A 16594-nucleotide genomic window follows, 5' to 3' on the forward strand; every position below is an offset into this window, starting at 1 on the left:
TTGAAGTTAATACTGGATTGAAGGCAGAGATCCTTCAGTCCTAGTATTTGATACTGGACAAGGTAGAATTTGGTAATCACAAAAAAAATTACGTCTGTCTAAGTAGATCAAAATCATAGCCTTCAGATGGCTTATTCCCCAAGAATTAAATTTCTAAAAGAATTAAAATTTCCTCTTTGACAATCTCTGTGGAGTAGAGAAGAAACAAAGCTTGTGAACCTATTCACATAGAGCAGGTTTTGTTCCTTCTAGAAGTTAGCTGTCTAGTCGAAGGTAGTCATACGAGCTCCTTTTATCATTGATGGAAAAATATAAAAATACTCCAGGATTTGGTTTATCTTATCCTAATGTGTGTCTAAAATAGGGAGCTGCTCTCTAGTGATGTTCCCATTGACTGATGGTAGCCTAGATGGCTAGTTTAAATTAGCTGCATTACGTTTTCATGAGGAAAGGTAGGCAAGTTGCCTCTCACCCTAAATGTGAATGTGTAACTATAAGACTAACTTTAAAGAAAGAGACTTCAGTGTCTACAAGCATTGGCAACCTCAAGCATTTTAAAATCAGGTCCCAGTATTATGAACTTTGTAAAGTGAATAGCCTATTCATTTTTTATTTTTAGGCTTCATGTTTCTGAGGTCAGGGAAGGGATTTGAGAGGGTTGGAGTATGGACTATGGATGTGTAATTGCCTTTTCTTAAAATTTGAAGACGGGGATTATCTCCCAGGAGAGAGGGAACTGGAGGGACAGGAAGGGCCAGGAGTTGGGGCTGTTCAGAAAACCACAAAGCAGTGCAGGAGTCATGATAAAGTGGTAAGAGCTCAAGCGCTTGGGCTTCCTCAGCGTCGAGGTAAGGAGAAGGCAGTCCCACAGCTGTGATGGAAGGCTGCTGGATAATGACAGAAGGGCTTTTGTTGCTCCCATTGGCTGTAAATAGAGTTTTAAAACCTACTTAAAATGCAGTGAGACCTGGAGCTGAATAAACAGGAGAAGTCCAGCGTGGAGTAGGAGAGGAAATGGTGGGGAATATAAAATAATGTAAGCGTTTATCTAGCTGAAGGCCAGGCCTTTAAACAAATAACCACTTTACCCCAATTATAAAATCACTGAAAATATTTAGCATCAGAAACTCTTCAGCTTTGGAAGACGGTCTCCCACAGGAAGTGCTCATTGCCTAAATTTAGATCAAAGCTGGAACTATTTAGTACAAGACTAGAACACAGATTCTTGTGCTAAATTCTTCCATCCTCCTGCGTCCTTCCCCCCCCCCTTCTTCCTCCCGTATGTAAAAATTAGCCGTGTGCTTGTGTTACCTATTTTGCAGGTTTATTTAAAACTTCTCCTCCCTGAGGAATGCTGTATTTTTAAGTAATTAGTCACTGGAGTGTGCAGTTTCTCTGGAAACTGCAGCAGGGCGGCAGTGGGATGGCCTCTGCAAGGGGGATTGGGGCGTTGGGAGGCAGCAGAGCCATTACGTTTTCTCCTTTTACTTTTGGTGTGACTTTCTGAGCAGGAAATGCTTTGAAGTGTACCACTGCGCTAAAAATAGCAGTCTTCTAGGTAGTGTGTTTAAACATACACTTCTGCAGAGAGCAGCAACTGACAGGAAGCCTTTCTCAAATAGCAGAGAATATTTCCAGTGCTGCCGTACCTTTTTTCCCTTCCTTGGTGGGATGATGGTTATCAAGCTCTATTAGGCTGATTGCTATTCCAGTTAAGGCAGCTGTGGGGGAAGAGGATGAAAGAGAGACCTGCTGGGGAGGCTCAGCGGAGCTTTTCCTACAGCACCAACGGTAGTAGGACTGTTGGTATCAAGCACCACGAGTGCTTGTGTCGTTCTCACTATTAAAAAGGGAAGGCAGTGGAAACACGAGTCCTGATTTGCCACAGATTTGTTTTATAGGGCATCCTTCGGCAGTAAGCCTACGTTTGCCTGCTGGCCCACCAGCGACTGTGGAGCTGCCATGATGGAACTTCATCCCGCACCTTCCTTCCCTCTGCCCCACTGCTTCTGCTGTCTCTCAAAAAACGCCTCATGCTTTGTGCTGCTGGTCAGGAGCAGCCCGTGTAGTGGTCAGCAGATGGTCAAATCTGACAAGGACCAGCTAACAGCTTGGGGGAAGGAGAGTGAAAGTGTAGGATTACGTCAGAGAAACGTCATGGCCTGACAATGTCAGGGATTGCCTTGCTAAAGAAATGTTTTATTTAGCTGTATTGTTTTGCATTCCAAACTCTTCTGTAAAATTGGATATGGATTATTATATTCATATTACAGGTGAAGAAACCAAGATGTAGAAATTTGAAGTAGCTTATTCTCTGAGAAGGTACTTGGCATAGTGTGGAATTAAAAGCTTTATCTCCTCTTTTTTAGCCAGTAGACCATATAGACAGCCTGTTTGTCTGATAGGGACTTTGCAAGGCCACAGTCTCCACCAGTGCTGTTCCACAAATCATCTTAAGGGTGTACCTTTTTGTCCTAAAACTCAGAAGCTGTTCTGGTGTTCCTCACACACTTTATCAACTCTGCTGTCCTCTTGCTTGATGTGGAAACCAGTATCTTCCCAATACTAAAATATTTTCTTTACATGTGCCTCTCATCTTCCAAAAACCTGTTTCTTGATGTCCAGAATCCATTAAATTAATGAAGGACGTTGGTTTCTTCTTGAAATTCTATCAAAACCTTAGAATGGGGATTCGATTTTCTGAATGTCTTTCAATTAGAGTTCTGTTTCCAGAAATTAGTAGTAGATTAGCTTGATAACAGGATTTCTAGCCAATTGTATGTTTATTCCAGTTACCAGGGAGAAAAAGACTATCTGGATGCCACTTCTGATTTACTTTTTCCTGCTTTTTACAATCCTTCAATTTATGGCCAGTTAGGAGCAGGGATTCGGTTTTGTTTACTTCTCATGGCCAAATGTTTTGCCCGTGCTACAGAGGTAGCTAATGAGCAGACTTGGGGTTTGCACAAGGCAGGTATAGTTTCAAGTTGTGTCCCCACCAAAAGACATCCTGTTGTAAGGAAAAAGTCCTAGATGCCTCTGTCATACGTGGTCGGAAATGAAATGTATACAGGCGTGACATTTGGAATACAGGGTCTCAGTGCAAGCCATGGGCATTGCCCTGTGGTGTAAACGAGATCTCCAGAGAGTTTGGGATCTTATCCACTCCTTTACAATCCATGGAAGCTAGACTTTGACATAATCAACTTCTGTAAACCAAACTTCATGTTGAGGTGTAACTGCCTTTCAGTAGAGCTGAAAAGATTCTGCAATCAATTAACACTTTTATCTGCCTTTCTCTACATAATAGTGATAAGTGCTTCAAAAGTAGATGACTTTTTCAGAGGCAAAAATATTTCTAAGCACAATTTGTCGTATGTTTTCTGGCACTTAGTGTCCAAGCTCTGTGGAGATTGTTGTAATTGCATTGCTTAAAGATAGTGAAAATATGTTAACAAGAACTTTCTTGTGATGCTTAGCACTTTATCAGGCAGATTTTTTTTTAATTCATGACAAATAATTGTTTTACAGGGAGGTTAGGGTGTGCCTTCTATTTACATAAACTTCAATTTAGACCATTAACAAAATAAATACAGAATATAAATATAAGAAAAAGCCCATGAAACTAACTGAGTAAATATTTTAATGCTAGTTTCTGTGCATATGGTGCCATTTGAGGGTAGGTCTGGAAAGACTTAGGCTCACATCACAGCTCGGTGTTAATTCTAAATCTATCTTGGAGCTTTTGCAACCGTTGAGAACCCTCATCTCATCAAAAAAAAAAGATTAAATGTTTTATATTGATTATGTTAAGCAAAAAAAGAGGAAGGTTATGTATTTGTGTTATTATAATACATCTGTTATATTTGGCCTTTCTTTGCCACTTCCTGAGAGGAATTAAAAGCATCTTGGGGAGTGCAGTTTTCTGACACATTTGGATCAATATGTTCTTCTCTGGCTTTGGTTTGGGTTTGGTTTGGGTTTTTTTACATCTGATTTTAAACAAAGAATTGCAGTAGCCAGAATGTTAAAAAAAGGGGGTGGGGGAGGGAAGACACAAAGTCCCACACAAAACCAAGCAAAAAAAACCCTGCAACATATAAAACTTCCCTTCACTGTTGTCTCAAATATGTTTAATGAAGGCCATATGTCTTTAATTCCCCCAAAGAGTACTGAATCATCCTTCTATGATTTATGATACCCTACATCAGCCTCCTCTACTGGCTCTTGCAGTCTTCTTGTACCAGATCTCCCAGTGCTCAAAATGTGGCTCCTGTAGAAATCGCTTACAACTCTCTCTCAGAGCACCTTTTTGGATCTGCTTCTCACCTGCCCGCACAATGATTTAGGTTTCTTGTAATCACATTTGATTCCTCCTGGCTCTACCTTTTCTGTCGGTGTGCTGTGTCCACCCAACTGCGTGTTAAGTGCCTGGAAGGCAGCGAGTCAGCAGGGGGATTTGTCAAGAGCAGGGAATGTGGGAGCAACCCGTTTTCCTTCTGCAAGAGGGCAAGTGGGCTTTTTGGCATAAGAGAAGCAACATAGGCCATGTGTCTTGGTTTGAGTAAGGCTCTTTGGCCTTCTTACGCATGGCATTCTCGTAAGCAGATCAGAGATGCATGGTCAAGACGAAACTGCTGTGGGTGGGTATGAAGCTGTTTGGAAAGCCTTACACATAAAGTAGTTATTTAAGGATTCACTGTCAAAGTGGAGGTGCTGTAGGAGTCTGTGCCAGCATCTAGAGCTGCTCGGTGTTTTAGTTAACCTTAATGACCCGGCAAGAGAATTGAGCTTATGCTGGATAAAGTGGTGTGTGGCGCTTGGATGTCTGCGGTACACTGGAGGACAGAATTCAAATTCAGCTGCAACCAGGAGTCATGGAGGAAAAATCTTAGGAGAACATTCAGGATGAACAAATGCTATTTGTTCTAATTAGTCAAGTTTAATGTCAGAGATTTTAAAACAAAAAAAAAAAAAAGGAGCGGACAATGGACAACTAGCTAGATAGGACTTTTTCAGAGCTGTGTCTAGGGATCGTAGTTAGCACAAGATGAGTGACAGACAGTAATGTCATGGAATTAAAAAAAATCACAGGCTTTTCTGGAATATGCCATCAGAGCGTACTATGCATCAAGTAAATTTTCTGCTTTACTCAGCAGTTGTAAGGCTTCATCATAAGTCCTGTTCTGGACATGGCACTTCAGCAAAAGTGTGGATCAACTGAGCAGAATCAACAACAGGAGCAACAAGAGTAATGAGAGGTCTAGAAAACATGTTATATGCTGAAGGAAATTCAACAAGTTGAGATTGCCTAATGCCTTTAGCTTAAGACCCCAAAAAGCATATGTTTTCAAATACAGAAAAGGTTAGAAAAAGAAAGGGGAGCACAATTTGTTCTCCAGATTCAAAATACAACAGGAAGGAAGGGTCTAAATTTCAGTGACGGAGATTTTGCGTCGACACTGAGGAAAAAACCCCAAGAGTAAGGATGGCAGAGTGCTGAAACCAATTCCCCAGGGAAACTGTGAGTTTTCTGTCACTGGATGACTTTAGCAAGAGGCTATATGAACTTCTGTAGGGAATGGCATACACGGATTTTGCCTCGAGGCTTTAAGTTTCTTCCAGTCCTCTGATTCTGTCATTTCCTACCATTTTGCCAGTAACACCAGCCTCCAGATCACCCACATGCTGGTTTTTAACCGAGTAAAATCCTTCCCCTTTTGCACCATATATTCCAATATGTAAGACTAGGAGGTGATGTGGAAGGAGTAAAGAGTAATACCGTGTTTATCTGCAACCAGTCATCCAAAAAAGGTATGTAGAGATGTAACCTCAAGGCATCTTAGCTACCTTTGAATAAAATAGCTGGGCTTCCCAGCTCCCAACCTAGGAGCGGGTCAGCTGTGGCAGCAGAAGTTTAGTACAGACTGACGTGCACTGCTTCCTAGCTAGGCTGAGAGCGCCTCGGTAGGTAGTTAAAAGCCATCTCAGGTATTTCTACATTATCCTGTGATCTGCAGCATAAGCTTGCTCAATAAATAACAAGTTCACGATGTGGCGGTAGGACAAAAAAGAACAGGAAGAACTGTATTTCAGTTTTGTGCATGTTCGTGGTGATATTTCTCGGTTCCCCATCCTTCACGGCTGGCTGCTCACTCTCTGCCTCTCTTCCGTCATTGCACATTTCCTAATGAAGGCGCTGATTTTGAGTAGGTTTTCTTTATAAATGCTGTCATGAAATGTTTCCCGTGCACCTTGGTGGTAACTGAAACTGGACTGCCTGTTGGTAATTATTAGCCGAAAGAGTTTTACCCTGTCTAAAAGCTTAGGACTGGAGCATATACTTGTAATAATTTCCAAATTTCATACAGAAAAAGATTTTACTTCTGAGGGTTTATAGGCAGAGAAGCTGACCAAAAAAAAAATACTGGTGAAAATCAACACTTTTAAGAAAAACATGCGGGTCAGTATTTATGTTAGTAGAGGATGAACTTAATTTTTTTCACATCTTTATTTCATGATGATTTTCTACTGAATTGAATGTAACTAGATTTCTCTTGTTTTTCTTACCATAGAGAAGTTATTTTCAGTGATTTGGGAACTTGTGAGCAAAATAATTTCCTAAATCTAGTAACTAGTTGACAGGTTTTAATTTATAGAACTTCATTGAAATCTATATTTCTTGCCAGTGAACTTCTATAATCAGTGTTAAGGTTTTGAATGTAACAAATAAAACGCATATGGGGAATTGTTTTAGCCATGAAGCAACTTTTCCGTTGTATGCTTTTAATCAAGTCATAAAGAGACTAGAAATATGACTCTGCTGAAAGGAATATAGGTTATACCTATATCAGCCCCCATCTTCATCACTGTGGGATCTCTTCCCCTGCCAAATTATCCCTGCTGTCTGCACCAATCACAGAGTTCACAGGGAGAATCTCCCCTTTGCCCGACGTACGGATCCTGTGGATTTGTATGTCCCGATGCCGGGGTTTTGAAGGGATGCCAGTGCCACATTGGGCTCCCCCAGTGCGAGGCAGAGGGGCCCTGGGGAGCCTGCACAGTCCCCTTTCAGCAACTTTGTGAGCTTCCTCCACATCAGGCTTCTTGCAGGAAGCATCCGAAGCCGGTGCAGGCGTAACGGTTGGGGGCTGCCTGGCTCGGCACGAGCAGGACGCCAACAGCAGGCGAGCGGCGACCTGTACTGTGGGTTTGTGTTTGGTTTTTTTTTCTATTGCAGCCAGGCAGTGAATTGGACAACTTGGAGGAGATTCTGGATGACCTGCAGAACAGCCAGTTACCGCAGCTTTTCCCAGAAAGCCGCCCAGGCGCGCCAGCGGGTTCGGTCGACAAGCAAGCCATCATCAATGACCTCATGCAGCTCACCAGTGACAGCAGCCCTGGCGCGGCTGTGGCCACCCAGAAACCAGCAATGAGGATTTCACAGAGCAGTGAGTCCGCCTTTCCGCGCGCGTTGTTGGCAGAGCTTGCGAACCCCCAAAGCAGCGGCGGCAGTGGTGGTGGTGGTACCCCTGGGTCGCCAGGGAGGAACTGGGCAGCTCCTGGTCCTGCTCTGGTCTTGTGTGATGACATAGCGCCATCTGCGGTCGCCCCGTTTTGAAACAGATGTGGCGGTTCTGTCTAATTTCGCTCAGCGCCCTGGAAGTCCCTGCCCTCTGAGGAGTTTTAAGGGGTACCCTCAAAATAAACGAAACGTCCCCTGCTGGGGTTATAGGTGATGCTGCTGTTGGCATCCATGGCTTTGGGATGGAGAAGCACGCGCATGTTGTTGTGATGCAGATCGCTTCTTTCCAGCAGCTCGTTCAGTAAAAAGGACGAGAGAGGTTTTTCTAGGCGTGAAGGAGAGTCGTCTTCTAAAACCACAAGATTAATAGAAAGACCTATGATTAAGAGGAATGGCCAAGTTTAATTTGAAATTGTGGCTTTTAATTGAGTCACTTCCAGCTGACAGTGTTCCTTAACTTTATTAATTAACTCACAAATCAGCGTTGAAATGTTGGTCTACCACCATAGAATAATGGAAAGTGAGCAAGACAGCAGTCCTTGCTCTCATATCCTCCCAGATATCAGCTACGAATGTTGAAGAAAATAGCATAAAAAGATACTGCTTCATTTTTTTCTCCTGTTGGCTAAGATGGCAACATCTGTTTACTTCCTTAAATGTCCATTGGTGGGTTTTTTTATAAACCGTAGGGCTTAGATAATGTTTTTAGCCATTCTAATGATATTAAAATAACACCATGCCACTTTTACATGAACTCAAATTATTACATATAAATGCTTAAATAAATATTAATAATATTGATGTTTAAATGCCTATTAAAACCACTACAGATCCTTAAGTTATCATTTTTTATCAATGCTGCTCATAGAAAGGTGCTTGGATTTAACGCACTCATTTTTGTAAGTATGGGGGTACTCGCAGCAGCAGCACATAAGTCAGAAGGAAATCTCTGTGCATCTGAAATCTTTAGCATATCCTTTCTGAAGCAAGGTCTGTTGGTTCCTTCCACTAGAGCCTTTTAGCTTTCCAGGGTTAACCTGGCTTTAAATCTGCTTTCAAAGCTACTGGCAGTACAGTAACAGTATGATTGTAAATGAGAGCATCCTGGTGATTAGCAGCAGTTCTGTAAAAGCAGCGTCCTGTTTCCCATGTAAATTAAAACCCTAAAACTTTTGCCCCCAGCTCAGTCTTGTGTCTGTGCCTGATTCCCCTAGGGAACTTCTGCCTTGTTCTCAGTAGAAGCGCACACAGATAACAAGTGCACAGAAATAGTGTGTGGCTTCTCATATGCTCACAGAAAACCAATGGAGAATGAATGTCAAATCATAGACAATTTCAAAAGAGGTTTGGGGTTTTTTTTAATATTTTTTTCCTGAAGAAATAACCAGCTTTCATTTTACAGGTTTTATGTGAAAACACATAAAATATTGTTATCTGTTAAATATATATATATATATATATATATAAAAGACTTGAAAGCTGGTAGATTTGTCAAATTGCTAGAGTTTGTTGCGTGGGGGACAGGGAGGCTCCTTCAGTCCCATCCTGACCAAGAGCAGAACGTGCGATTCGAGCACCATCACATCTCATCAGCTGTGTTGCTATTTTGTGCTGCATTTACAGCTTTCCTTTTTGTAGGATCAGTGAGTGCTGGCAAAGCTACTCCTATAACAACTTATTCACCGATGTGATTCTTCAGACTTCTGGGGCAAACTGCTCTGGAACTGTCACTGAAGTTTGGTTTTGGTTCAATCCATAGACTTTATGATGCCCCTAAGCTTGGGAAGGTCATTTTATTAATTATTAAGTGACTATTATTAAGGTCACTTACTTATGAAGAAGAAATAATCTTACTTAATAAGAAAAAAAGTCAGAGACCTTTGTAATAAGATGTTTCTGTTAATAAACTTCATCTAAGTTCTCAAATTCAAAAGTATCACTACTTTGATCTAAAATAAGGAAGAAGTTCTTTAACTTCTTTGTAATTTGGTGAATATAAAAATGCAGAAGTCACTTTAAGGATGCTGTTATATCAGAGACTCTCCTAGAGGAAGCTATACAGAAGTATCGCAAATAATAATTTCAGAAAAATGGTTGATTTATTTGTATGTATTTTACTGGTATGATTGGAAATGGAATCACAGGCACAAGGTCCGTGTTTGATTCATGTCTGAGAAATAGTTGTGCACACAGGAGATGCTTTCATGCACTGGAACCAGCTGAGCCAGATGTTTGCTCACTTTTCTGAGACAGTCTGCAGTTTCCTTTGTAGAGGCTGATTTTAAGAGCACAAAACACCTCAAGAGAAGAAGATAATTATATAAAGGTGACAGTAACCATCAAACGTGGTTCTGTTTACCAGAATATTATGGTGGCACAGCTCTAATTCTGGACTGCTTATTTGTTGTTGCTGAATCATGGAAGTACTTATTTTTATTAATGACAGAAAAATGTAAAAAAACAAAATTGAGGGAGATGTTGAAATGGTGCTACAGGAGCTGATATAGCCTCATTCTGTCCTTAATTTTGGTAACTTCTTCAGGGGCACAGCTTATGCTGGAAAACTTTCAAAACTGAGGTAATTCTTAACAATCTGCCTCAGGATGACATCTGCATGCAATTACAGTCCTACTAGGTATAAGATTAATTGGCAGTAGTATGCACATCACATAGTGGTATATTTTGCTGTAGTGGCTCTTCTGTCAGTTAAATTGCATCATTTAAAGTTTTAAAAATATAAGTCATATCTGTTTTAGTGTCAGAATGTTCCATTTTGAAATTTACATAAAAATGTCAAGAAGGGATGTTTCTCAGACAGATACGGAGTGGGTAAATTATGCAGCATTAAATAGCTCAGCCCAAGAGCTTAAAGTGTGTTTGGGTTCTTCTTTTTTTTTTTTTTTTTTTTTTTTTTTTCAACAAAGTTTCCATTCTTGTAACTTTGCTTTTTTTCTTTGCTCCTCCTGTCTAGCTTTTAATAACCCACGAGCAGGGCAACTGGGCAGGTTATTACCAAACCAGAATTTACCACTTGACATCACACTGCAGAACCCAACAGGTGCAGGAACTTTCCCACCCATAAGAACGAGTAGCCCCTATTCGGTGATACCTCAGCCGGGACTGATGGGCAGGAATGAAGGGATGATCGGAAATCAAGGAACTTTAGGCAACAGTAGCACAGGTAAGATGACTTTCCTTTTTTTATTTAATATACTTGAGGAACAGCCTATAGCATGTGTAACTTAATGTTGGAGTTATTACAAGTGCAGGTTATTATAAGTACTTTCCAAATAGTCTGGAAAAAATCATGTTTCATGGGCTGTTATGTATTGGCATATTTATTTTGAATTTGTTTCTGCATATTTTTAGTTGTGCTCTTTATGCACTGCTTTTCACCTACCTGAAAACTTCTAGATGAACACAGTGTATTGGCAATTAGAGTCTGTTCACATATACGTTCCAGATTCACCTGAGGCTCAGATGGGTAACAATCCTGGGTAACAATCTTTTCTGCCTCAGAAAAGAAATACATTAACCGCTTGTCTCAAAGCATCTTTCTAACAAAATAGTGGGCAATACTGTTGCCCTCATGATATGTATCTCGGCAGACCTTGGTTTTGCCTTTAGTTATCCTTTATTTATTGTCCTTAGTTCTCATTTTAAATTAAAGAAATGGCTAGTATTTTCATAATTTTCTGAAACATAAACATTTTGAGAACCATCAGATGTTGTGGTGGTATTACCTCTTGTCATGGATTATGCCTGAACTGTGGTGCACTGATTTCTTCATGTTGCCATAATATTGTACAAAGATACATACTACAGGGGGGGTTCGCAAGAAAAGTCTGGCTGATTGACTTATTTCAACTAGTACATGGTCTGAGACTGTCCAAGTGTGCAACAACTGCTAAGAACTCTGAGCGAGTAAATAAATGGGTATTGTAAGTCCTTTCAAAATGAACTGTGAAAATTTTATGTTTAGTTTGCAACAGCATTAAAAAAGACATGCTGCCAGACACTGAAATATGCTATTTAAGCAGTTTAGAGGTCAACTTGTAGTCTTTCAAGTGTCCTATTACTTTCATGTTCTGTATACATATTAGAGGATGTTGTTCATCTTATGTATACAAGTTAGAGAGTATTATCTGTGTTCCTGCCATTTGCTCTAGCACACCACATATTTCAGCTGATAGAATATGTACACAAATAGAACAAACCTGAGGATGTAACACCGAAGCAAATTTTGTACAGCAGCTGAAACAATGACCCTCTTCAGAGGGTTTTTCTCCTTGGTTATATATCAACAAATAATTGAACTGACGAGTAATAATTATTTGTGTGGCTTTTAGTATTCATTTAAGGATGTTGCAAAATGCAACTGGAGAGACCACTAGTCCAATCTGAAATCAGTGTTTTATCTGCTCTTGACTGTATAAAATTGAAACATATAAATGCTGTGAATGCGTATCTTTGGGTGTGGGGGGTTTTTGTGTTGGGGTTTGGTTGGGTTTTTTTGGCTACTGTCAGAACGTAGTACTCTATATATTCCAAGTGTAAATAAACTGTACCAGTTGTTTACAGTAGATGTAGGAGGACTTCCCCTAAAATAACGGTAATGAACTTCAGCATCTATCGGAAAGTTCCTGTGAGTAATTTCCCTGCACCGTATATTGGTTTGAGATTGTCTGGGTGAGCCTTGAAGCTAAGAAGGCTCTCGGTTCCAAATTAAAGGAGATATGTTTGCAGAATGCGGATTTAAATGCAGTCCTCCTCATTTTGTAAGCGTGTGTAGCGATAACATGTTGTTACTCAAGTCTTCATTCTCACTTAGCGCTTGGAAAGTAAAGCACTGACACACACATCAGCAAACGTGATTCATTTCCTGAGGAAGGAAGTTAGGGCTATCCACACACCCTCGGCACCTGTCGCAGACTACATGTGGGAACGCTTACTCTGAACAGCGTTTCGGAAATGATAAAAGGATCTTCCTCGTGTAAAATGTATAATAATCTCCAGCCCCATGACTAAGCAGCGTAAGGCATCATTCTGTAGCTTTGCACATCTGGACAGACAGTTGTGGTACAGTGTGCTTTGAGTGAAACTACTGCATTTTCGTCGCTAAAAAACGCAACTCATCAGGCATTTGTAATGCCGAAGCTGTTCTGAAGCATGTGTCAGCACCTAAGTCTGTTTGGTTTTTGTGCAGGAATGATCGGTGGCAATGCCCCTCGGCCTGCCATGACATCTGGAGACTGGGGAAGCCAGGCTCCTGCTGTGAGGGTGACCTGCGCCCCCACAGCTAGTGCCATGAACCGGCCGGTGCAAGCGGGCATGATCCGCAACCCCACGGCCAGCATTCCCTTGAGACCCAGCAACCAGCCTGGCCCAAGGCAGATGCTTCCATCTCAGGTCATGAATATGGGTAAGTCAGGGCGCCTGTGAAGTCGTGCTTTGTGGCATGCGTTGGATTGTCAAAAGATGAAGCAGAAAAAAAAAGGAAAAAAAAAAAAAAAGACTCACTTCAATTATAGATTTGATGCGAACCATATTCCGCAGTGAAAAGTTTCCTTTGGAAGCAGGAAGGAGGGTGTGGAAAACACTAACTTTCAACGCATATATTGAAATGAACAATTCCTGCTACTCTGTCGCTCCACAGTGGTGTGGCCAAAGAAAAAGGATAGGAAGATGCTCTTGTTTATTAAAGACTGGGCAGTTTTTTAAGAGGAAATGCTGGGAGCCTTATCATGGTTCTTGGTCACTTTTAAAGCAAATACATTAGGATATTTACTCTATATGCTGTCCTTTTCTTATGCTTATCTTACTAACTTTTTGAATCTCTGATGTCATATCTGCTGTTTTATGGTTTTGAACCGCTTTCAGAGTTCTCATGTTGTTTTCTCAAATTTTAAAAGCAGTTTTTAACCAAAAAAATCACGACGCTTTTAAGTGTAACGTTACTGAAGTCTTAATGATTTTGTTTGCTTTTACCTTAAATAGATAATGAATAGTCAATGAAAAGAAGTAACAGGAAAGTAGATGTTTTTCACAAAAGTTATGTGGTTATTTTTCCTTTATTAGGGCCATCCGAGTTGGAGATGAACATAGGAGGACCTCAGTATAGCCAACAACAGGCACCTCCAAATCAGACTGCACCGTGGCCAGACAGCATCTTGCCTATAGATCAGGCAACTTTTGGTAATCAAAACAGGTGAGTCTTACTGTTGCATCAAAACCTGGAGAGATTTTACAGGCCTGTGTTTTATACACCTCATGGAAACAAAGTTCTACATCAAATATTCACCAAATATACATCAATTTAATGCTTGTGGTATTTTATGCTCCTGAAATGTATGCATGTTCCAGTAATACTTATAAATGCTCTCTTTGCCATTTAATGTGTTGGAAGCATTGGAAGTTCTGTGTCACAGTGAACGCTGCCAGTGCTTTGGGTAATTGCACCGTTTTCACCTCTCGAGCATTAACATGGGCATGATTCTGTCTGGGTTTGCTGGTTTTAATTGTTAACAATTATACTTAACACTAAATGTGGGAAAATGCTAGAGCCTTTGTAATTATAGCTGTCTTTTTCTGCAACGAGGTACTGTTTTAAGTAGTGCAGGACATCGTTAATTTCTGTTTTGTTTGGGGTTTTTTAATTGACCTAAATTCCGTAAAAGCGAGGAAGGAAAGATGGAAGTCAAACAGACCTGCCTCTTCCCTAAAGTTAGCTCCTTCTCTGGTATCCAGAACCAATGTTCGATCACAAGCTATTAACTCATATGTAATATAGTAACTTTTTTCATCATTAAGACTTTTAAAGAATGCCATAAATATGAAAAGCAATTTACACTTTTTTTAAAAAAGGCACGTCTTCTCCAAAAAGTTTGTTGCTTAAATTAGAGAAACTAGACATATTTACGGATTGAATGAGTGATACAAAATGGACAGATAAAGGATAAATGTTGAAATATTTTGAATTGCATGAGTTGGGATATTTTTCAGAAGTAAATGGGAGGAGTGCTGAAAAGATAATGAGAGGAAGCAGTTGAAAAAAAGTGTGTTTGAAGAAAGAATAATCTTCTGACTACATTCTCTTAATTTTCATTATGAAAGGATGTCCAAAAATATTATCTGTAAATTTAAGTGTGGCATTTTCTCCGTTACTTCCCTAACTTTTTTATGCTTTTCAAGATGTTTCCTGGTGCTAATTCCCCTCCAGTTAGGGTGCCCATATGCCAAAAGCACTGTTTGCACAACTTAATTTTTCATTTAAAAAAATGACACCGTAAAATAAAATACAGAGCCATGTTTGATGAGCAAGCCAGGCAGATATTTCTTCCATTTTGTTACCTTTGCGTTTCTCATAATTTCCTTGTAGCTGAAGATGGTGAAAAAATTCCCATTGCAGTGCATCTGAAAGTAATCACATTTCAGTCATTTACACCCAAACAGAAATGGTGAATTGTTTGGTGCTGCCATTTCTTATTTTATTAATCCCTGGGATTTGTATTTTTATAATGTCATTATCATAGTGAGTATTAAATTTTTAGAGAAAAGAATAACATTATCATTGTGTTATAGAAACAAAATGGGGAAAAAAACAAAGTAATTGTCATTCTTTAGTATAGAGAATTAGACAAATGTTTTAAACTTTTTCGTACCGTATGTATTCATGCCCATTTACAATTTTAGTGAGGTTTTTTGGCTAGCCTTATTGATTATTTTTGCAGATGATAGATCCCTTCTTATAAGACATCTTTGAAGTTTGCAAGTTAATTTGATTCAAAGAAATTTTTTTTCCGCTCTTCCCTTTTACTGATTTGTAATTCCATTTGTGAGGGTTATAGAAACTTGCCTATATATGAGATTAATACTTTGCGGTGTTTTAAAGGTACGTCATATATATATCCTTATTTTTGTTTTTTGCAGTCCGAGAGCTAATTAAAAAGAATATGTTTTTGTTAGTTTTCCTGCTTGCCATCCTTTGGGGTTTTAGGTGTATAGCCTGACGATGCAGCTCTCTCCTTCTGCTTAGCTCTGACATAGAGATTAGACTTCCATGGCAACCATATATCTCATTATGGAAACTAAATATACAAACATGTTTCTTTGTTTTTCCAAACAGACATGTAAAAAGGGTGCACATACAGTGCTGTTTCCTCCCTCCATGTATGACGGATTTTGTTATCTCTGAGTAATTATCTGGGATGAGATTCTGCCACGATGTGTATATAGTAGCTGCCCTTGCTTGCAGAATGCTTTGCTCTTTATATTTTCTGTTGTAGTCTTGCGCATGAAGTAGGGCTTGTGTGTGAACTGCAAAACAAAAATATGTCATTTGGCTGCAGATAAGGTGTTATTTCAGATTTAGTTTGTTTCTCGGCAAGTTTCGTCCTTTGGGTTTGGAATAAACCTTTATTCTGCCTTTGTAACTGTGAGCGTGCTTTGCATACAAATTCAGGGGTGAGGTAGGCAGGATTTATAGAGTCAGCACACTCTGCCTGACAGTATCCAAATTCTTGCTGACACCCTTCTGAGGCACATAACCAAGTGCATAAACTGGTACCCAAGTGTGCAATTCTGTAAGACAGGTTGAGCTGATGCAGTGTTTTGCTGCAAACAAAAGGAGAGTGTCCTTTTCTCTCTGCTCCCTCATGCTTCTGGCCAGCTCTTCCAGATGTTCAGTTTGCGCGAGCTCAGACAATCCTTGGACCCCTTTGTGACCTCTTACGCTTGCTTAGTCTGATAGAAAACCAGTTAAGAAGAGTGTCTATGGAAATGAGTTCTTCTACTTGTGTGTGTATATATATATATGTAGTATAGTTAATCTAACATCTGAAATTCAAAGTTACAATTAGTTTTTAAAAAAATTATTTAACCTCCTGTGTTCAGTGACTGTATTCTATACTGACTTCTCTATTCTGTTGACCCTGTGCATGAAATCGGCACTGGGGCATACCTTTGGTGTGCTCGCTTACTTGCCGGATACACCGTGCTTGTAGGGTCTTGACAGGCATTAATCACGCTATTTAGTTATTTCTTTGGGTAGCATAACTTTCACCCAGAATA

At 40.0% G+C, this 16594-nt stretch overlaps 1 protein-coding gene across 5 annotated transcripts in view; it reads left to right on the top strand.

Moving 5' to 3' along the window:
- NCOA2 (nuclear receptor coactivator 2) overlaps window positions 1–16594 on the top strand; it is a 196357-nt gene that overhangs the window by 156639 nt on the left and 23124 nt on the right. For all 5 annotated transcript variants that reach the window (XM_054193663.1, XM_054193660.1, XM_054193659.1 and 2 more), the window contains 4 exons: window positions 7241–7451; window positions 10497–10706; window positions 12732–12947; window positions 13604–13733. In XM_054193663.1, coding sequence (XP_054049638.1) covers window positions 7241–7451; window positions 10497–10706; window positions 12732–12947; window positions 13604–13733 — 767 coding nt within the window. The remainder of the gene's footprint in view (window positions 1–7240; window positions 7452–10496; window positions 10707–12731; window positions 12948–13603; window positions 13734–16594) is intronic.

Source organism: Rissa tridactyla, chromosome 2 (genome assembly GCF_028500815.1).
Source record: "Rissa tridactyla isolate bRisTri1 chromosome 2, bRisTri1.patW.cur.20221130, whole genome shotgun sequence".
Classification (NCBI taxonomy): Eukaryota; Metazoa; Chordata; class Aves; order Charadriiformes; family Laridae; genus Rissa; species Rissa tridactyla.